We start from the raw sequence: 22675 nt of genomic DNA on the forward strand, positions 1-22675 counted from the left end.
ATTTCATTTGGCCATTAACTCACATCTAGATAGGTAACTGGTATTCAATTCCAATGAATGAATTTAGTACTTCCAAGTAGATGAATTAAAAAACCAAGAACATATTGAGTGACAGCCTACTGAGTATTTCGGGCCTCACCCTCAGTCCTAAGTGGTGTCTTCAAAGCTCCTATAGGCAGAATACTTACCCATGCTGAGGGACTCTTTCTGAAATTCCTTGGTTAGGTGGGAACGGTTGGTTATGCAGTACACATAGCGCTCCAACACATACCAACACATCTCATAGTAGAACGGATAGCGAAACTTATTTGGAACCTACAGAGGAATATAATAGAGAAAAGATGACGATTTTCAAGGAAAGAGAGTACAACAAACGGAATCACTGCAATCATTAACCCAGGAAATACTCTCACCAGTCAACCTGCAAACCCAGCTTGGCATCTGAAGCAAACACTTAAGTAGAACCATCAACTTAGAAAATGATGGTGTTGAGAAATAATCACTAAAGATAAAGGGTACTTGGGAGGCCCATCTGGGTGGATCACTTGAGGTCAGGAGTTCACGACCAGCCTGACCAACATGGTGAAACCCTGCCTCTACTAAAAATACAAAAATCAGCCAGGTGTGGTGGCGCACACCTTGTAATCCCAGCTACTCAGAAGGCTGAGGAATGAGAATCACTTGAACCTGGGAGGCGGAGGTTGCAGTGAGCTGAGATCATGCCTCTGCACTCCAGTCTGGGCTACAGAGTGAGACTCTGTCTTCAAAAAAAAAACAAAACAAAAAAACACCCCAAAAAACAGTACTTGAGGAAGACCATTTAGAACCACCAAGAACCTGTCTTGGTTAAGTGGGAAGGCATCAAAACGAAAGTTTGGGTTTTGGGACAGAGTAAAATGTAAGAGTAAGACACAAAATACTTGAGAAAAAGGTATGCGAAGTACTCTTGCTTGACTATGTTTGCCCCTGAATCAGAAGGCCATGGAACAAAGAATCTCATGGAAAAACAGGACATGAGATGAAGTGACATGTTAATATTACGTAATTACATATACTAAAGTTTGACTAGAGACTCACTCTCAGACCGTGTCTAGCCTAGGGCACCAGGTTGGGTATTTTCCCCACTACTGATGCTCAGTTTGCCTGCCTCAAACTTTGTAGTCTGCCAAAATGGTATGTCCACAAACCAGATTAACATTCCATACGACCTAATCAATCACTATCTTAATTTTCTTTCCATTCTCCCCCAAAAAGCGTTTTCATTATTATTTCAGCTGGATACTAATTTTAAAAAGTACTCTTTAGATATATCACAGTCCAGGAAAGGACAAATCAGCACAGATTAATCAGTGAGGAAGACCAATGATGTTCCTAAATATATTTTGTTGCCTTTTTAAAAAACCATTTTTTAAACTTTTATTTTTAGAGGCAGGGTCTTGCTTTCACCCAGGCTATCATCCTCCCACCAAAGCCTCCCCAGTAGCTGAGATTACAGGTGTGTGCCACCACACCTGGCTAATTTATTAACCCATTTCCCTTTTAGAAAATAAAAGAGCAGCTCGCGGCCAGCGCTCATTTAATTTTACAAAAACATGCTTTTTGATGCTAAAGGAAATCTGATTTTCAAGGTGAGAATAAAATATAAAAACTGTCCTTGGAGTTATTTCTAAACAAAACAGCAGGAGAGTCTGAATCATCAGGATTGTCTATTTCAGAAAAATCGGATCCATCAAATGAATCTTTGGCCAAAAACTGTTCACGAATGATATATTATTACTATTTGGGTTCAAGCGATTCTCCTGCCTCCGACTCCTGAATAGCTGGGATTACAGGCGTGTGCCCCCACACCTGGCTAATTGTTATTTTAAATTAATTATTTTTACTACTTTCTGACACGGAGTTTTGCTCTTGTTGCCCAGGCTGGACTGCAATGGTGCAATCTCGGCTCACTGCAACCTCTGCCTCCTGGGTTCAAGCGATTCTCCTGCCTCAGCCTCCCAAGTAGCTGGGATTACTAGTGTGCACCACCATGCCCAGCTAATTTTTATATTTTTAGTAGAGACATGGTTTCACCATCTTGGCCAGGCTGGTCTCGAACTTTTGACCTCAGGTGATCTACCCACCTCGGCCTCCCAAAGTGCTGGGATTACAGGCATGAGCCACTGCACCCAGCTATTTATTTATTCAGAGTTTCGCTCTTGTTGCCCAGGTTGTAGTCCAATGGCGTGATCTTGGCTCACCGTAACCTGCACCTCTGAGTTCAAGTGATTTTCCTGCCTCAGCCTCCCAAGTAGCTGGGATTACAGGCATGCACCACCACGCGGGACTAATTTTGTATTTTTAGTAGAGACACGCTTTCTCCATGTTGGTCAGACTGGTTTTGAACTCCAGACATCAGGTGATCCACCTGCCTTGGCCTCCCAAAGTGCTGGGATTACAGGTGTGAGCCAGCACGCCTGGTCAACTGTTGTATTTTTAGTAGAGACGGGGTTTCACCATGTTGGCCAGGCTGGTCTCGAACTCCTGACCTCCAGTGATTTGCCTGCCTCAGCCTCCCAAAGTGCTGGGATTACAGGCGTAAGTCACCATGCCTGGACAAGAATGATATTAACATCATGCACAGGAATGCTACGTTTTCTAGGATCTGACATTTTCAGCAATCAAGAATAACTATATTTTGTAAGCGGAAATACTACTAAAAACAGAATGCTATAAATAGATTGATATCTTTTCTTTTCAAAGTCAGTATACTGGAGTGATGCGAAAATAATAGTGAGATAGTTCATGGCAAAGTTATCCTAGGGTAAATGCTGCAGCCGCCGGGCGTGGTGGCTCACACCTATAATCCCAGCACTTTGGGAGGCTGAGGTGGGCGGATCACCAGGTCAGGAGATAGAGACCATCCTGGCTAACACAGTGAAACCTCATCTCTACTAAAAATACAAGAAAATTAGCCGTGCCTGGTGGCGGGCGCCTATAGTGCCCGCTACTCGGGAGGCTGAGGCAGGAGAATAGCATGAACCCGGGAGGCGGAGCTTGCAGTGAGCAGAGATCACGCCACTGCACTCCAGCCTGGGTGACAGAGCAAGACTCTGTCTCAAAAAAAAAAAGTTTGAGATCAGCCTGGTGAAACCCCATCTCTACTAGAAATACAAAAATTAGCGTGGTGGCGCATGCCTGTAATCTCAGCTACTCGGAATGCTGGGGCAGGAGAATCGCTTGAACCTGGGAGGTGGAGGTTGCAGTGAGCTGAGATCGTGCCATTGCACTTCAGTTTGGACAACAACAGCGAAACCGTGTCTCAAAGAACAAAAAATAAATAAATAAAAGCTGCAGCTACCAAGTGCCACTGGTATTATTGGGGAAAATTGGAAAGGGGTTAATTTTTGGTAGGGATAGGGTCTCACTATGTTGTCCAGGCTGGTCTCAAACTCCTGGGATTAAGTGATCCTTCACTTCAAACTCCCAAAAAGTGCTTGGGATTACAGGCATGAACCACCGTGCCTGGACATACAGCTTTCTTTTAGAGAGGTCATATTTCAAAAGGATAAGCCAAATGATACTTTTAAGATTGTTTTGAATATGCAGCTCCTGAGAATGTTCCCATCTCCTCCCATATTGTAGGAATGACTTCATCTACCCCTTTTCAAACTCTGTATCAGGTAGTCTTCCTGAATCACGGAGAACAGGATAGGAGTCCCTTTTCAAAAACTGTCACCAGGCCACAGGGCATCAGTGGGGACTAAGGAGATCACTCTCCCCATGGCAAGGCAGGAGAGGAGATGTACTTCTCATGTCAGACCCAATCAGTTTTCTAATGCATAGTAGCCAGACCCTGATTCTGGGTTCTTACGTGGCAAAAACTTCAACAACTAAAAGAATGACTCTCTTACACGAAAGTAAAATTAATTTATTTCTGACTAAGGGAGACAGAGGAGAGAGACAACATCCAATAGGTACTTGGTCCGTCAAAATTAAATATAATACACTATGCCTCTCCATTAGCCTTTTAAGTGTAGCAACATTTTCTGGAAGGGTTTTTATTAGGAGTTCAGGACAACTCCAAATTCTAAAGCCCTCTGGAAATCAGTTGAAAGCTGAGTAATAATGACAGTTTTAAAAAAAGAAGAGTCTGGGCATAGCGGCTCACGCCCATGGTCCCAAGACTTTGGGGGCCTGAGGCCGGAGGATTGCTTGAACCCAGGAGTTCGAGACCAGCCTGGGCAGCTTAGTAAAACCTCATCTCCACAAAAAAAAAAAAAAAAAAAAAAAAAAAATTAGCCAGGTGTGGTGGTGTGCATCTGTGCTCCCAGCTACTTAAGAGGCCGAGGCAGGAGGATCACTTGAGCCTAGGAGGTTGAGGCTGCAATGAGCTGAGATCATGCCACTGCACTTCAGCCTGGGCGGCAGAGTGAGACCCTGTGTCAAAAATAAATAAATAAATAAAAAAGAAAGAAAAAAGGAAGAAAATATGAAATACAGGCATTAAAATTTTGAGTTTTTGCTTGTAACTTATCAGACTGTATTAATTATAGCCAAGAGATACCACATACCCAACCTGACCTCATTACATTTTACTTATGCTGCATATCAATTTCTAAGACTGGGTTAGCATTTTTTGGAAAGAATTTTTAAAACTCCCCATTATAAAATTATTGGGCCTTTAAGCACTATTAGAATAATTACCAACACTTAATAGTAAATTTCTACATTGGTATGGCAAAAGTGACCAGAACATTGTCTTGTTTGCAACATGCTTTGTATTTCTTTGGTAAAGCATTCCCTATACATTGTCTTAACTTTATAGAGATTTTTATAACTTTATAGAGATTAGTAACATATCAAATGAATGCCAGGTTGATATTTTCACATAAAAAGTTGGTATGGAAAGCAATAAAAAAATTGCTGTGTGTACAAACATACGAAACACAATGAAATTTTATGGGACTACAGAAAGATTTTATTTGAAATTAAAAAAGCCATTCTTAGAAAAAATAGAAAAACAATTAGACACTGAAATTTTTGATAAAGTCTAGGAATCAGATAAATCAAGATGAGTTTTTCCCAGTTAAGAGTTTGTAGGACTCTTTTTTCCATTTATTTATTTATTTATTTATTTATTTTTTGAGACACAGTTTCGCTCTTATTGCCCAGGCTGGAGTGCAATGGTGCGATCTCGGCTCACTGCAACCTCCGCCTCCTGGGTTCAAACAATTCTCCTGCCTCAGCCTCCCAAGTAGCTGGGATTACAGGCATGTGCCACCACGCCTGGCTAATTTTGTATTTTTAGTAGAGACAGGGTTTCTTCATGTTGGTCAGGCTGATCTCAACTTCCCGACCTCAGGTGATCTGCCCGCCTCGGCCTCCCAAAGTGCCTGGATTACAGGTGTGAGCTACTGTGCCTGGCCTTTTTATTTTATTTTATTTTTCCTCTTATTTTTCTTCTCTTTATGCAGAAAACTCTTCATGCAGGGATAAGGTGCTCACTTTATGTTACTGAATATATATATTCCCTTTCTTCCCTGAAACTGAACCAGTTAAGCCCCAGGTATAAGAGTCATCTTTAGCCACAAAAAGGGAACGCACTCTAAAAGCTAATTTTCAGACTGAATCTTAAAATGGGTACATAATTACCTCTAAGAATGACAGAGAGTTAAATGGGAGTATTTTACTATGGAATTATACATTTTTTCTCTTTTGAAACATTTTCCCTATTTTAGAATACTTACATGCTTTAGAATAGACAACTTTTTTTTTTTTTTTTTTTTAAATTAACAGACTGTGTCTCACTCTTCCACCCAGGCTGGAGTACAGTGGCACCATCATAGCTCGCTGCAACCTGGAACTCCTAGGTTCAAGCAATCCTCTCACCTCAGCCTCTCCAGTAGCTAGGATTACAGGCATGCGCCACCACACCCGGCTTTGTTGCCCAGGATAGTCTCAAACTCCTTGCTTCACGTACTCCTCCCACTTTGGGCTCCCAAAGGGTTGAGACTACAGGCATGAGCCCCTGTGCCTGTACTTTTGTTACTCTTAACAAATAAACAGAAATGTACTTTTATAAAATGTCTTGAAGAAGCACTGGCTTCCTATCTTAATTCTACTAGTAGGGCAATTCCTGTAACTCCAACAATAATACCAATGGTGTATATAGTGGTAAGTAGCTCCTACACCAAAATAAATTTTGCAAAATAGGCACCATAATGGTTTACTATTATCGCAGTACATAGGTCAGTAACCATTCCTTATAAGAGTTGTGAATTCTTCGGCCGGACGCGGTGGCTCAAGCCTGTAATCCCAGCACTTTGGGAGGCCGAGACGGGCGGATCACGAGGTCAGGAGATCGAGACCATCCTGGCTAACACGGTGAAACCCTGTCTCTACTAAAATACAAAAAACTAGCCGGGCCAGGTGGCGGGTGCCTGTAGTCCCAGCTACTCGGGAGGCTGAGGCAGGAGAATGGCGTGAACCCGGGAGGCGGAGCTTGCAGTGAGCTGACATCTGGCCAGTGCACTCCAGCTTGGGTGACAGAGTGAGACTCCATCTCAAAAAAAAAAAAAAAAAAAAAAGAGTTGTGAATTCTTCATTAATTGCTATTTTTAAATTTTTAATACTTTTAATTCTACCAAAAAGTTTCAAGAGCAGTACCATTAATACTTCTACGCTCTTCTCTGCAATTCCCCAACTGTTAACATTTCCCCAGGTTTGCTGATCTTCATATTAGCTCAGTATTCTGCTAAGCTACTTGAGAGTAACTTACAAACATCGCAACCCCCAAATATTCTAATTGCTGTTTAATCCCAGTATCATCTATACTTTCATATATGATTCAGCCCTTACCAATTACAATTCTGCTAAAAAATAAGCCCTCATTCTTTACGATGGAGGCTAGCCAGCAAACAACACTTAGTGGATTTGGCCTGCTGCCTCTTTTTATGATTCCTGTGAACTAAGAGTGTTTTTTACCTTTTTTTTTTTTCCGGGTCAGACAGATAATGTGCTGACGTGTTAATAGTAACAAGGTTCAAGGGTGGCATCTTTCACACACGTGCACGAACACCTAATCATGATCATGAACTATAAAAGGATCGCTTTTCACATTTTTTAATGGTTGAAAAAAATTTAAGAGTATTCTGTGACATGTTAAAGTTATGTGAAATTCAACTTTCAGTGTCTATGAATAAAATTTTGTGTTATTTGAGCCATATTCATTTGTTTAAGTATTTCATGCTACAAAGTAGGGTTAAACAGTCACAACAGATACTTTATGACCTACGAAGCCTAAAATATTTACTATCTGGTCCTTTGCAGAAAATGTTTGTCAACTCTTGCCTTGAGGTATCCATTGTATATAATAAATTAACTTTTTTCTATGCCTCTAGAATGGTATCAGCTGTGTATCATCCTAGGGAAAACTGAGAAAATAAGATACACAAATTATTTTATTTTGGGCTTAATTCTCTCTTAAAATCCCAGTTGAGAAAAACAGTATATATATTTATATAATTAAAGTAAGATGCTTTGAGTATAGTCATCAGTGTAGAAAAAGATACATGAATTTAAAGTTCTAAAACTTGAGTTAAGCCCCATTACACCAAATTATTCTGTGAGCATAAAAATGAAACACATGGCTCAAAAGATTACCAGAGGTCCATGTCTGGCCTTATAAAAATCCAAGATACTGCTGGATGCAGTAGCTCACACCTGTAATCTCAGCACTTTAGGAGGCCAAAGAGGGCAGATCACTTGAGCCCAAGAGTTCCAGACAAGCCTGGGCAACACAGCAAAAACCCATCTCCAAAAAATACAAAAAAAATTAGTTAGGTGTGGTGGCGTGTGCCTGTAGTCCCAGCTACCTGGGGGGCTGAGGTGGGAGGATCAACTGAGCCCGGGGAGGTTGAGGCTGCAGTGAGCCATGACTGTGCCACTGCACACCAGCGTGGGCAACAGAGTGAGACTGTGTCCCAAAAATTAAAAGAAAAAAATGTTACTTTTCTCCCATTCACTATGGTGTTGGCTAAAAAATTAAGGAAAAAAAAAAAAAGGAAAGAAAAATCCAAGATACCAAAAACCTCACAGAATTGGAGTCCTCAAAATTGAGTATGTAAATCGTGTTAAAATTTTTATTTGGCCAGTCGCAGTGGCTCACACCTGTAATCCCAGCACTTTGGGAGGTTGAGGCTGGAGGACTGCTTGAATCAGGAGTTCTAGACCAGCCTGGGAAACGCAGCAAGACCAAGTCTCTATGAAAAAAATAAAAAATTAGTCAGCTGTGGTGTGCGCCCGTAGTCCCAGCTACTTGGGAGGCTGAGGCAGAAGGATGCTTGAGCCTGGGAGGTTGAGGCTGCAGTCACCCGTGATCACGCCACTGCACTCTAGCCTGGAAAACAGAACAAGATTCTGCCTTTAAAAAATATATATATTAAATTTAAAATTTTGTGTGTTCCCAAAATGTCAACACTGCATTCTAACTGAAAGAAAAATGGAAGTTTTGACAAACCATGAATGAATCTCTTGTAACATCTATCTTAACTGAAGTAAACTTCTTCACATCCAACTGTTATATAAGAATACTTACCCGTGTCCGATCTTCAATGTTGTATATTTTTAACTGCATAGGGATGTTGAAGCTATGCAAAAAATTGCCCCCAAATACTAACGTGTCTGTAGGAGTATACACAGCATGAATCCAGCCTAGAAGAAAGGGAACAGAGGGCAGTAGCTGAAAACACACATTACAGTAAGTCTCTCTCAGAGAACTAGTATAAGACCCCTAGATCACACTCTTCACTCTGATTCTGCTTCTCAGTGGTTTGTCAAGTTAATCTCTCAAAGCCTCAATTTCCTATATAAAACCAGGATAAATAATACTTCTTATGGTTGCTCATGAGCATTAAATGAGAAAATGCACATCAAATGCTTAGCACGTAATAAACGTTTACTGGAGCACCAACTATAAACCAGGCTCTGTACAAGACAGTTTACAATTCAGGGCTCTCTAATCTGTTGGCTTCCCTGGGCCACACTGGAAGAAGAATTGCTTGGGCAACACATAAAATATGCTAACATGGCCAGGCGCGGTGGCTCACGCCTATAATCCCAGCAATCTGGGAGGCCGAGGTGGGTGGATCATGAGGTGAGGAGTTCAAGACCAGCCTGGCCAACATGGTGAAACCCCATCTCTAGTAAAAACTCAAAAATTAGCTGGGCATGGTGGGGTGCTCCTGTAATCCCAGCTACTCGGGAGGCTAAGGCAGGAGAATTGCTTGAACCGGGACCTGGGAGGCAGAGGTTGCAGTGAGCCAAGACTGCGCTACTGCGCTCCAGCCTGGGCCTACAGAGCGAGACTCCATCTCAAAATAAATAAATAAATAAAATAAAATATACTAATACTAATGACAGCTGACAACCTTGAAAAAAACTGCAAAAAAAAAAAAAAAATCTCATTATGTTTTAAGAAGGTTTATGAATTTGCATTAGACCACAGTCAAAGCCATCCTGGGCTGCATGAGGCCTGTGGCCTGTAGGCTGGATAAGTTTGGTTTACATGTGTTCTCATTTATATTCCTTATAACAAAATGAGAAACAGATTTAATTATTTGCTCTAAGCGTAGTATCTAGCAGGTAAATGCATAGTCAGAATCCTAATAGAGGTCTGTGACTCTAAAATCTGTGATCTTTATAAGCACCTACTTTGATTTAATGACTTGATCAAAAACATCCCTGACTTGAGCACTCCAGCCTTCACAGTCATTCCCTAGAATATTAGGCAGCTCTTCAACATAGATTGTGTATCACCTGCAGAACAGGTCCTATCTATAGAGATTCTAAATTACTAGGGCTAATGCAGATCCCAAACGTGTATGTCTGAAAAGCCTCTGCTGGCAATTCTTAACATACTTTATTGGAAAGCCACTGCTTTTTCAAACTGAAAACAAAACAAACAAAACCTCAGCATCTACTCCATCATGACAGGAAGAAACACTGTTTTTTTCTGCAGACCCCAGCATCGTAACTATCCTTGGTCGTAATCCATCAATTTCTTTTTCATTAAGAAAAAAAGTGGCTAAATAACCCACTGTTCCCATTTTGCTTACCTGAGGGAATGACGAAGGTATAGCCCTGCTTGAGCTCAATGCGCTGACAATCTGATACCCGGTCACCCAGAAAGATGTCTCCCTGTTTCCCTGACAGCAGCCAATTCTCGTACAGCTCCAGGTTGTGGGCTGTAGGGGGGATGAGCCAGAAGACCTGTGAGTTAAAAAACTTTAGTCTGTTAACAGCCATTGACATGACCCAGTCGTCTCCCTCAACTGATAAACAGGTACAAAATGAAGACCACCAGGTAGAAGAAAGGCAAGCAATTTTCCCAGCCTATAGAACTTGACTATTTGGTAAACCTTAGAAGGTCCAAAGCAGTAGATCTTTCTTATCCTCCACTTGATACAACAGCATTAAGGCTTCCCTGGGGTTTGACTATAAAACCCAGAACCCATCCAGGACTCAGAGAAAAGGGAGACATTCATCTCATTACCTAGGCAGTCCCTTAAACACCTCTGACTGTCTGGCCTCCAGAGTCCTAAGTAGCACAGTTAATTAGGCACAGTATCTTCAAGAGACTGGCTCAGGTTGTTTTGTCCAAGATAGTAACTAAGATCAACAGGGCTTAAAGGGATCTGAAGTAAACAAAATGACTTTTGGATTTGGAGACAGTTGTTCTGCTTAAGACTTTTTTTTTTTTTTTTTTAGATGGAGCTTCACTCTCGTAGTCCAGGCTAGAGTGCAGTGGCATGATCTTGGCTCACTGCAACCTCTGCCTTCTGGGTTCAAGGGTTTCTCCTGCCTCAGCCTCCAGAGTTGCTGGGACTACAGCCATGCACCACAACGTCCAGCTAACTTTTATATTTTTAGTAGAGATGGGGTTTCACCATGTTGGCCAAGATGTTTTCAATCTCCTAACCTTATGATCCGCCCACCTTGGCCTCCCAAAGTGCTACATTACAGGCGTGAGCCACTGTGCCCGGAAAAGACCTCATGTTTTTTTGTTTTTGTTGTTGTTGTTGTTTGTTTCTTTTTTGAGACAGAGTTACTCTCTTGTTGCCCAGGCTAGAGTGCAATGGTGCGATCTCAGCTCACCACAACCTCCACCTCCTGGATTCAAGTGATTCTCCTGCCTCAGCCTCCCGAGTAGCTGGGATTACAGGCATGCACCACCACGCCTGGCTAATTTTGTATTTTTAGTAGAGACGTGCTTTCTCCATGTTGGTCAGGCTGGTCTCAAGCTCCTGACCTCAGGTGATCTGCCCGCCTCAGCCTCCCAAAGTGCTGGAATTACAGGCGTGAGCCAACGTGCCCAGCCAAGACCTCATGTTTTAAATAAGGCATTATCTGTTCTCATTCTAGTTCTACTTTTCTCTTACAAATGCATTCACTGCAAGTAAGAGAAAAAAGAGTAACAACAGTATAATACTATAAACCTCGGGTATTAATTCTAGATTTCCATTCTCATATAGCATTCAGAAGCATTTTCACAAACTGGAATATAACTGAATGAATAAAGATAATCCTTCATAACCTATTTACATCCTCAAAAAGAACTTAAAGGCTTCCTTTGGCCACATTTCAGACCAACAGCTACATAGAGGGAAAGTTGGTTTAGATCTTAATTTGCTGATTTCACAGTGAATCTATCCAAAACTCGTGTTCCCTTCCACTATTTATTTGGAGAACTCTGATTCAGGAATCTATAAACAGGATTCTTGAGATTTACTAAGTGCCGTGCCAATGGTGTAATGATAGTGAACTAGATGAATACTAATTTCTCCTGAACACTAGCCAAGAAGGTAAACAATCTATAATTCTTTCCAGATATGAATGGGGATAATTCCCTAACAGATTCATTTCCAGGGTACATTGAGCATACATGAACTGAAGCGAAGTCATATAACCAACTTCAGATTCCAACCCCTATCACAACTATGACCATACCTTTCCCCCTTGATGGATGTGATACCAAACAGAGGTACCACCAAAGTCCACATGGAAGTCAGTATAGCAGCCTCGAACACTCATTAGACAGTACCTGACCCAAAAAAAGCAGCAGCATTAGTGTACCGATGGAAGAAAGTACATCTGCCCCACCAAAATGCCATACTCTCCTCTTGTATACTCCCTTTATCTTCCACCTAATCAAGTTCCAGAAGGAGAAAAAGCAATGCATTTTCAAGTCATCACATTATCAGAAAAAGGTTTTTTTTTTTTCTTTTTTTTTTCTACCCTATTGACTAAAATGTTAAGCTTTTTTTTCCTTTAACCATGTGGTTGTGTGCTATGGTTTGCTCATATACACTCTTCCTTATGGAACTGTGAAGTCTAATCTTTAAATAATTCATCTTTTTAATCATTTAGGACACAGCAAAGCTTTTAAGGGAGAAGCAAATCCTTGCCATTACTTTGGTCTCCCACAGCACGCGGAGGAAGATGCAGGGCATTTCACTTACTTCTGCACTTTAGGGTACTGCATCTCCAAGATGGCATTTGTTGATTCAGTCTGGCTTTCTTTCAAGTGCCTTGGCCACATGTTGTCTACCCAGTCAATGAAATCCACCTTTAAATAGAAGGAGGAAACACTTGGGCTCCAAGGGAAAGGTTGGGGTCAAAGATAATTTTAAAGTCAAGAAAAGCAGAATTTCTTAAAATACACAACAAAAAACTATAATTGTAAGCAAATTAAAACAATTGGTTGGCGAATCTTAGGATTACTAGGCAACCATCCTAGAAATAATTGTTATATGAGAATAAAGATTCATCATTCCATCAAATGATAATAGTAAAGACAGAACTAGTCAAAACGGAATCATTAATGATGCAATAGTGTATAACTATGAACTCTCTTCTATGTCAATACTCATATAATTTGTTTTATTTTTAATCCAATAAAAGGTATTGTCTGGAAGGTATCTATAAACTCAGCAAAATATATACCATTGTTAGAACAATTAAGATGCCAAAAGTTAGGTTTAAAAAAAAAAATCCAGCATGGATTTGTAGCCTTGCATTGACAATGTGCTATAGAAACTACCAGCTTAGGAATAAGAAGCTCCAGGTCTGTCATGTCTTTTCAAGACTATATAAGGCCCTGGAACTCATCTATAAAACTAAGACAGACCAGGCACAGTGGCTCACGCTTGAAATCCCAGAGCTTTGGAAGGCCAAGGTGGGAAGATCACTTGAACCCAGGAGTTCAAGACCAACCTGGGCAACACAGTGAGAACCCAGCTCTTCACAATAAAACACAAGTCAGTTGCAGTGGTTCACGCCTGTAATCCCCAACACTTTGGGAGGCCGAGGCAGGCAGATCACCCGAGGTTGGGAGTTCAAGACCAGCCTGACCAACATGGAGAAACCCCATGTCTACTAAAAATACAAAATTAGGCTGGGCGCGGTGGCTCACGCCCGTAATCCCAACACTTTGGGAGGCCAAGGCGGTGGATCACGAGGTCAGGAGATCGAGACCATCTGGCTAACATGGAGAAACGATGTCTCTACTGAAAATACAAAAAATTAGCCAGGCATGGTATGGTGGCAAGCGCCTGTAGTCCCAGCTACTCGGGAGGCTGAGGCAGGAGAATGGTGTCTACCCAGGAGGTGGAGCTTGCAGTGAGCAGAGATTGTGCCACTGCACTCCAGCTTGGGCAACAGAGCGTGACTCCATCTAAAAAAAAAAAAAAAAAAAAAAAACTTAGCTGGGCATGGTGGCGCATGCCTATAATCCCAGCTACTCGGGAGGCTGAGGCAGGAGAATTGCTTGAACCTGGGAGGCTGAGGTTCTGGTGAGCCGAGATCGTGCCACTGCACTCCAGCCTGGGCAACAAGAGCGAAACTCTGTCTCAAAAAAATAAATCAGGCCGGGCGCGGTGGCTCAAGCCTGTAATCCCAGCACTTTGGGAGGCCGAGACGGGTGGATCACAAGGTCAGGAGATCGAGACCATCCTGGCTAACCCGGTGAAACCCCGTCTCTACTAAAAAATACAAAAAACTAGCCGGGCGAGGTGGCGGGCGCCTGTAGTCCCAGCTACTCGGGAGGCTGAGGCAGGAGAATGGCGTGAACCCGGGACGCGGAGCTTGCAGTAAGCCGAGATCCCGCCACTGCACTCCAGCCTGAGCGACAGAGAGCAAGACTCCGTCTCAAAAAAAAAAAAAAATTAAATACATAAATAAAATTTAAAAATAGCCAGGTATGGTGGCATGTGCCTATAGTCCTAGCTACTTGTGAGGCTAAGATGTGAGGTTTGCTTAAACCCAGGAGTTTGAGGCTGCAGTAAGCTACAATCACCACTGTACTCCAGCTTGGGCAACCAGAGCAAGACTGTCTCAATAAAAAACCCAAAACCACACACACACACAAAACTAAGATAATTACTTCAAAGATATGTTGTAAGGATTAAATGTAAACACTTTTACCATTTTGAAATAATGTGAGAGTACAGAAATCTTTTTTTCTTTTTTTTTTGAGACAAAGTCTTGCTCTGTCACCCAGGCTAGAGTACTGTGGTGCGATCTCAGCTCACTACAACCTCCGCCTCCCAGGTTCAAGCAATTCTCCTGCCTCAGCCTCCCAAGTAGCTGGGATTACAGGTGCCCAACACTGCACCTAACTAATTTTTGTATTTTTTGGTAGAGACGGGGTTCCACCATCTTGGCCAGGCTGGTCTCGAACTTCTGACCTCAGGTGATTCACCAGCCATGGCCCCCCAAAGTGCTGGGATTACAGGCATGAGCCACCATGCCCAGTCAGCAATCTTTTAAATAATATTGGCTGAAAAAGAAAAGAGAAGTGAAAGCAATATGAATTGCAACATTTTACACTAATATGGTTACAAAAAACATGTATCTGGTAAGCTTTGTAACAATATCTATGTATTTGATCACTTACTTCCCTTACCATGCAAATCGAGACAAATGCATACAGTTGTGCATGATATGAAGCAGTTGTCTAGAGGATACCCAGATGTTAATTGTGGGAGAGTATTTAGAAAGCATCACCACTGACATGGAAGAAACAAACAAGACGAGGTGCAACTGTTAAGGTTAACCTGCTGCTCTATGCTCACGGAGCCAACAATTTTAACCAAGCATCCACTGGTCCCAGAACATTGAATAAGCCCTGGATGCTTTTTTTTTTTTTGTGGGTCGTTTCTTAATGTAGTAGCCACCATCTCCCATCTCTGTGTGTTGTCTGTGGGAATGCCTTTAACAGAATAATGAATAAAGTACTTGCTTAATACACTGTAAGCTCCCATGTCTGAATGGGGAGAGGAAGGGTTCAGAATGTAAGAGTATTTATTTATTTATTTTTTTTAACATGCATTCATTCACAGAAAGAAGAATTTCTTTTTTTTTTTTCTTTTTTTTTTTTTGAGGCGGAGTCTCATTCTGTCGCCTGGGCTGGAGTGCAGCAGCAGGATCTCAGCTCACTGCAAGCTCCGCCTCCTGGGTTCACGCCATTCTCCTGCCTCAGCCTCCCGAGTAGCTGGGACTACAGGCGCCTGCCACCTCGCCCGGCTAGTGTTTTGTATTTTTTAGTAGAGACGGGGTTTCACCGGGTTAGCCAGGATGGTCTCGATCTCCTGACCTTGTGATCCACCCGTCTCGGCCTCCCAAAGTCCTGGGATTACAGGCTTGAGCCACCGCGCCCCACCATTTATTTATTTTTTGAGACAGGGTCTTGCTGTGTCACCCAGGCTGGAGTGCAGTGGCATGATCATGGCTCACTGCAACCTCTGCCTCCTGATTTCAAGCAATTCTAGGCTAACAAGAAGGCTAAATTCTAACCACCTGTCTTCCTGTACTTCCACATGACCAAATAAGCAATGATTACTAATATAAAAATAGTTCCTTTCACCTGGGTGTGGTGGCTCATGTCTGTAATCCCAGCACTTTGGGAGACTGAGGCAGGTTGATCACTTGAGGTCAGGAGTTCAAGACCAGCCTGGCCAACATGATGAAACCCTGTCTCTACCAAAAAAATACAAAAATTAGCAGTGCATGGTGGCCTATAGTCCCAGCTACTGAGGAGGCTGAGGCAGGAGAATTGCTTGAACCAGGGAGGCGGAGGTTGCAGTGAGCCAAGATCGCACCACTGCACTCTATATCCCGGGCAACAAAGTGAGACTCTGTCTCAAAATAATAAATAAATAAATAAATAAATAAATAAATAAATAAATAAATAAATAAAATGTTAATTTTTATTTTTCGGGGTCTCATGACATTCCCCAGGCTGGTCTTGAACTACTGGCCTCAAGCAATCCTCTGTCTCAGTCTCTCAAGTGTTGGGATTACAAGCTTGAGCCACTATGCCTGGTCAAGAGGGAATTTTTTTTTTGAGACAAGGTCTCACTCTGTCACCCAGGCTCACTGCAACCTCCGCCTCCCGGGTTCAAGTGATTCTCCTGCCTCAGTCTCCCGAGTAGCTGGAATTACAGGCGCATGCAACCATGCCTGGCTAATTTTTGTATTTTTAGTAGAGACGGAGTTTCGCCATGTTGGCCAGGCTGGTCTCAAACTCCTGACCTCTGGCTATCCACCCACCTCAGCCTCCCAAAGTGCTGGGATTCCAAGCATGAGCCACTGCGCCTGGTCCCAAGGGTGAATTTTTTTTTTTTTTTTTTTTTTTTGAGACGGAGTCTCGCTGTGTAGCCCAGGCTGGAGTGCAGTGGCCGGATCTCAGCTCACTGCAAGCTCCGCCTCCCGGGTTCTCGCCATTCTCCTGCCTCAGCCTCCCGAGTAGCTGGGACTACAGGCGCCCGCCACCTCGCCTGGCTAGTTTTTTGTATTGTTAGTAGAGACAGGGTTTCACCGTGTTAGCCAGGATGGTCTCGATCTCCTGACCTCGTGATCCGCCCGTCTCGGCCTCCCAAAGTGCTGGGATTACAGGCTTGAGCCACTGCGCCCGGCTGGGTGAATTTTAATACTCCTCTCCGTTACGTCCAAAGGTCAATGGTCCTACATTAAGTTACAGGTGATACAAATCAGAATAATCCTGCCCTATATAAAATTAAGTGATTTCACGCCCAGGCACGGTGGCTCATGCCTGTAAACCCAGCACTTTGGGAGGCCAAGGTGGGAGGATTGCTTGAGCCCAGGAGTTCAAGGTCAGCCTGGACAAAATTGTGAGACCCTGTCTCTAAAAAAAAAAAAATTTTTTTAATTATAATAAATTTAAAAATTCATCCCCCCCTACAAAACTTTAAGTGATTTCAGAAAATGCAGTTATTCTTATCAAAATACAGTATCAATATATCTTTATAAAAATACAAGTTATTCTTGTCAAATAGTCTTGTTTTCCTTCAGCTTAATATTGGTATGTGCAGAGAGTTATAAATGTTCACAGGGTAAAAACAACCCATTTTATTTTAATTTTTTGAGACAGGGTCTTGTTCTGTCACCCAGGCTGGAATGCAGTGGTGCAATCACCTGTCACTGCAGCCTCAACCTCCTGGGATCAGGTGATCCGGATTCCCACCTCAGCCTGGGTAGCTGGAACTACAGGCATGTGCCATCACACCCAGCTTTTTTTTTTTTTCGGGGGGGTACTTTTTGTAGCGATATGGTTTCACCATGTTGCCCTGGCTGGTCTCAAACTCCTCAGCTCAAGCGATCTGCCCACCTTGGCCTCTCAAAAGTGCTGGGATTACAAGCATCAGTTACCAACACCCAGCCGAAAACAACCCTTTTGGTGACAATGACAACATGAAAAAAATGATTACACTAACCGTGGAGGGCCTCTGCACCATGTTCTCCAGCCTGGTGTGGCTAAACTCTAGGCTGATGACATTATAGAGTTTCTCTCGCTCCTCCTCTGGGGTCTCATAGTAGCGTGTCCACTGAGCCATGGTCATTTCAATGCCTTTCTGTGTGTTCACGTCCATGACATCCACCATGCGACGACTCCCTGCCATAAAAGATGCATTGATCATCTCTATGAAGCCACTAATATCCTTAAATATAGTAAGAATTTTTTAAAAAGGAGAAGGAAAAATACTATCCTTTCTTATTTTCAATAATAGACAAGGAAAAAGTTCTCACTCAACATAATCATAATCAAATCACACAGAATGGGAAAGACAATGGATAATGTTAATAATAACAATTATTCCCTAATGCATGTTTACTATACAGTCTGTTGCTGAATTTTTTATCTAAGGTCTAATTTAATCCTAACAATTCCTTTTTTTTTTTTTTTTTTTTTTTTAAGACGGAATCTCGCTCTGTGGCCCAGGCTGGAGTGCAGTGGCACAATCTTGGCTCACTGCAAGCTCTGCCTCCCGGGTTCACGCCATTTTCCTGCCTCAGCCTCCCGAGTAGCTGGGACTACAGGCGCCCGCCACCACGGCCAGCTAATTTTTTTGTACTTTTAGTAGAGACGAGGTTTCACTGTGTTAGTCAGGATGGTCTCGATCTCCTGACCTCGTGATTCACCCGCCTCAGCCTCCCAAAGTGCTGGGATTACAGGTTTGAGCCACCATGCCTGGCCTAATCCTGACAATTCTAAATGCTAAATACTAAATACTAATCTCCACTTCATACACAAGAAAGCAGATGTTAGGTAACTTATAGAACAAACCAGGAAAAGAACCTGGGCAGGCTCACTCTAGAGTCAAGCTCTTACTTACTGAGCTATACTGATTTGATGTAGGCTGACCTAATCTATCTCAAAATTTGAATAAAGGATCCATAATTTAGTGGGTAATATGCTGATTTTGAATTTATATTATTTTGTTAAACAGGGCTATTTCCCAAACCTGTCGAGAATATCCTAGCCCATGAAGATAATTATCCTAGTTCATGAAGAACAAAGTCCCCTTTTCATTTATTCCACAAATATTTATAGAATGATAAAGACACCAGGACGGACACGAAGATCTGTGTCAGATTCTTGTTGACTATAACAATTACAACAAAATGCAGAAGGCCAGAAGAGTCAGCAGAAAATAGTAGTGGAGAGAAAACAACAGCTTTGGAGCCAAAGAGACCTAAGTTTGTTTGTTTATTTTTTAAAAATGGAGTCTTGCTCTGTCGCTCAGGCTCAGGTGCAGTGGTGTGCTCTCGGCTCACTGCAACTTCCCAACTCCTGGGTTCAAGAAATTATCCTGCCTCAACCTCCAGAGTAGCTGGGACTACAGGCACATGCTGCCACCCCACCTAACTTTTTGTATCTTAGTAGAGATGGGGTTTCACTGTGTTGCTCAGGCTGGTCTCAAACTCCTGAGCTCAGGCAATTCGCCTGCCTTGGCCTCCTAAAGTGCTAGGATTACAGGCATGAGCCACCGCACCCGGCCTATTTATTTCTCTATTTTTATTCTGAAACAGTCTCACTGTGTCACCTAGGCTGGAGTGCAGTGGTGCGAAATCTTGGCTCACTGTAACCTCCACCTCCCAGGTTCAAGCAATGCTTGTGCCTCAGCCTCCCAAGTAGCTGGGACTACGGCTGTGTGCCACCAATGCCTGTCTAATTTTTGTGTTTTTGGTAAAGTCAGGGTTTTGCCATGTTGGCCAGGCTGGTCTCAAACTCCTGACCTCAGGTGATCTGCCCACCTTGGCCTTCCAAAATGCTGGGATTACACGTGTGAGCCACGGCACCTGGCTGAGACCTAAGTTTAAATCTCAGCTCCTATACTACTTAGACAAGTTATGTAATTTCTCTAACATGAATATCTTGTGGAGAATGAATATCACCTTGTGGGACATTGTGAAGATTTAAAGTCTATAAAGTAAAATGTTTAACACAAAGTAGGTGCTCAAGCAGCAGTAAAAACAAAAGGAAAGTATCATATTTTTATTAGACTGATCAGAAAACGCTTTAGGAAAAGAGGGGGAAGAATAAGTAGAATTCTAACAAGAGATGATTCAACAGGGACAATTCCACGCAGAGGTAAAGGCATAAGCTAAAATATTCAGAAAATGGTGGTCAAGGAAGGGAGAGAGAATAAAAAGCTGACAATATTGTATGGCTGGCTGGGCACAGTGGTGCACGTCTGTAATCCCAGCACTCTGGGAGGTCAAGGTGGGCAGACTGCTTCTGTCCAGGAGTTTGAGACCAGCCTGAGCAACACAGCAAAACACTGCCTCTACTAAAAACACAAAAAAATTAAAATACACATACAAACAAAAACAATAAAAATACAAATACAAAAAATTAGTTGGGATGGTGGTGCATGACTGTAATCTTGGCTACTCGGGAGGCTGAGGTGTGAATCACCTGAGCCCAGGAGGTAGAGGCTGTAGGAAAAAAAAAAAAATTATATATGTATATAGTCTGCCTTGTAAGACAAACACCTGGCCTGGCTGGATATATCAGGTAGCATTAGAACCTGACTCCCTGTCTTTAAGGAATGTATAGTTTAGTTAAAGATAAGAGATAACACCCAAGAGAAGAATATGGCCAGTATGAAATAGACAAGGCAGAATATATATATTAATAGCAAAACATAACTAATAATACAAGGCAATGGACAGAACCTACCCTTCATATTTTAAAAGAAAAAGTGAATGTCAAATCAAAACTGCCAAGAAATACTACTTCATACCCACTAGGATCGCAATAATTTAAAAAATGGAAAATAATGAGTGTTAGCAAAAACGTAGAGAAATTGGAACCCTCATACATCTACTGGTGGGCATATAAGATGGTGCAGCCGCTATGAAAATTGGGTGGGCAGTTCCTCAATAAACTAAACACATAATGACCATATGACTCAGCAATTCCACTCTTAGGCATATATCTAAAAGAATTAAACAAAGTGTTCAAACAAAAGCTTGTACATAAATATTCACTGCAGCACTATTCAAAACAGCTGAAAGATGGAAGTAACACAAATGTTTATCATGATACGGATAAAATGTGGCCGATCCATACTAGGAAATATTTGGCCATAAAAAGAAATGAAGTACTAATACATGCTACAACATGGATACACCAAGAAAACACACTGTATCGGCTGGGCGTGGTGGCTCACGCCTGTAATCCCAGCACTTTGGGAGGCCTAGGCGGGTGGATCATGAGGTCAGGAGATCAAGATCATCCTGGTCAATACGGTGAAACCCTATCTCTACTAAAAATGCAAAAAATGGCCGGGCGCGGTGGCTCAAGCCTGTAATCCCAGCACTTTGGGAGGCCGAGACGGGCGGATCATGAGGTCAGGAGATCGAGACCATCCTGGCTAATACGGTGAAACCCCGTCTCTACTAAAAAATACAAAAAACTAGCCGGGCGACGAGGCGGGCGCCTGTAGTCCCAGCTACTCGGGAGGCTGAGACAGGAGAATGGCGTGAACCCGGGAGGCGGAGCTTGCAGTGAGCTGAGAGCCGGCCACTGCACTCCAGCCTGGGCGGCAGAGCAAGACTCCGTCTCAAAAAAAAAAAAAAAAAAAAAAAAAAAAAAAAAAAAAAAAAAAAAAAAAAAAAAATGCAAAAAATTAGCTGGGCATGGTGGTGGGCACCTGTAGTCCCAGCTACTCAGGAGACTGAGGCAGGAGAATGGCATGGCATGAACCCAGGAGGCAGAGCTTGCAGTGAGCCGAGATCGTGCCGCTGCACTCCAACCTGGGCGACACAGCAAGACTCTTATCTCAAAAAGAAAAAAACACATTATCAAAGAAGCCTACACAAAAGGCTACATATTATATAGCTCCATTTATATGAAATACATAGATTAGACAAATTCACCAAGACAAAGAGTAGATTTGTTGTTGCCAGGAGTTAAGTGGAGGAGAAAATGGAGAATGACTGCTCAATGGTATGGAGTTTGTTTGGGGTGATTAAATTCTAGAGCTAGATAGTGGTGATGGTTGCACACTGTGAAAAAACTTGATCACACAGGTATGCTTTAAAATGGGTTCATGACAGGCCGGGTGCAGTGGCTCAGGCCTGTAATCCCAGCACTTTGGGAGGCCGAGGCGGGTGGATCACGAGGTCAGGAGATCAAGACCATCCTGGCTAACATGGTGAAACCCCGTCTCTACTAAAAATACAAAAAAAAAAAAAAAACTAGCCGGGCGTGGTGGCGGGTGCCTGTAGTCCCAGCTACTCAGAGGCTGAGGCGGGAGAATAGCGTGAACCCGGGAGGCGGAGCTTGCAGTGAGCCGAGATAGCGCCACTGCACTCCAGCCTGGGCGATGCAGCGAGACTCCGTCTCAAAAAAAAAAATAATAAAATAAAATAAAATAAAATAAAATAAAATAAAATGGATTCATGACAATGAAATGTTTTATACAAAAAGAAAAAAATGTAATGGTTATGATGGTAAATTTTATATTATTTGTATTTAACCATAATTTAAGAAATTACAAGTAAATGCTTTCCTTCAGGAATGTGGGGGAGGGCAGGTGCGGTGACTCATGTCTATAATCCCAGGACTTTGGGAGGCTGAGATGGGCAGATCACTTGAGGTCAGGAGTTTCAGACCAGCCTGGCCAAGATGGTGAAACCCTATCGCTACTAAACATACAAAAATTAGCTGGGCATGGTGGTGTGCGGCCATAGTCCCAGCTACTCAGGAGGCTGAGGCAGGAGATTCGCTTGAATTCGAGAGGCAGAGGTTGTAGTGAGCCAAGATCGCACCACTGCATTCCAGCCTGGGCGACAGAGCACAACTCTCTCTTAAAAAAAAAAAAAA

General features: G+C 42.5%; 1 protein-coding gene and 1 non-coding gene across 7 annotated transcripts in view; both read right to left on the minus strand.

Moving 5' to 3' along the window:
- The window catches only part of KDM2A (lysine demethylase 2A), a 149111-nt gene that overhangs the window by 31123 nt on the left and 95313 nt on the right, over positions 1–22675 (minus strand). For all 6 annotated transcript variants that reach the window (XM_030917499.1, XM_030917503.1, XM_010366366.2 and 3 more), the window contains 6 exons: positions 17775–17953; positions 12501–12607; positions 11989–12082; positions 10098–10251; positions 8579–8694; positions 189–315 (listed from right to left, as the gene is read on the minus strand). In XM_030917499.1, coding sequence (XP_030773359.1) covers positions 189–315; positions 8579–8694; positions 10098–10251; positions 11989–12082; positions 12501–12607; positions 17775–17953 — 777 coding nt within the window. The remainder of the gene's footprint in view (positions 1–188; positions 316–8578; positions 8695–10097; positions 10252–11988; positions 12083–12500; positions 12608–17774; positions 17954–22675) is intronic.
- Positions 6983–7089, minus strand: LOC115893796. The gene has a single exon (XR_004053848.1). It is a non-coding gene; the product is annotated as a small nucleolar RNA U13 (small nucleolar RNA).

The sequence above is a fragment of the Rhinopithecus roxellana genome, chromosome 15 (assembly GCF_007565055.1).
Source record: "Rhinopithecus roxellana isolate Shanxi Qingling chromosome 15, ASM756505v1, whole genome shotgun sequence".
NCBI lineage: Eukaryota > Metazoa > Chordata > Mammalia > Primates > Cercopithecidae > Rhinopithecus > Rhinopithecus roxellana.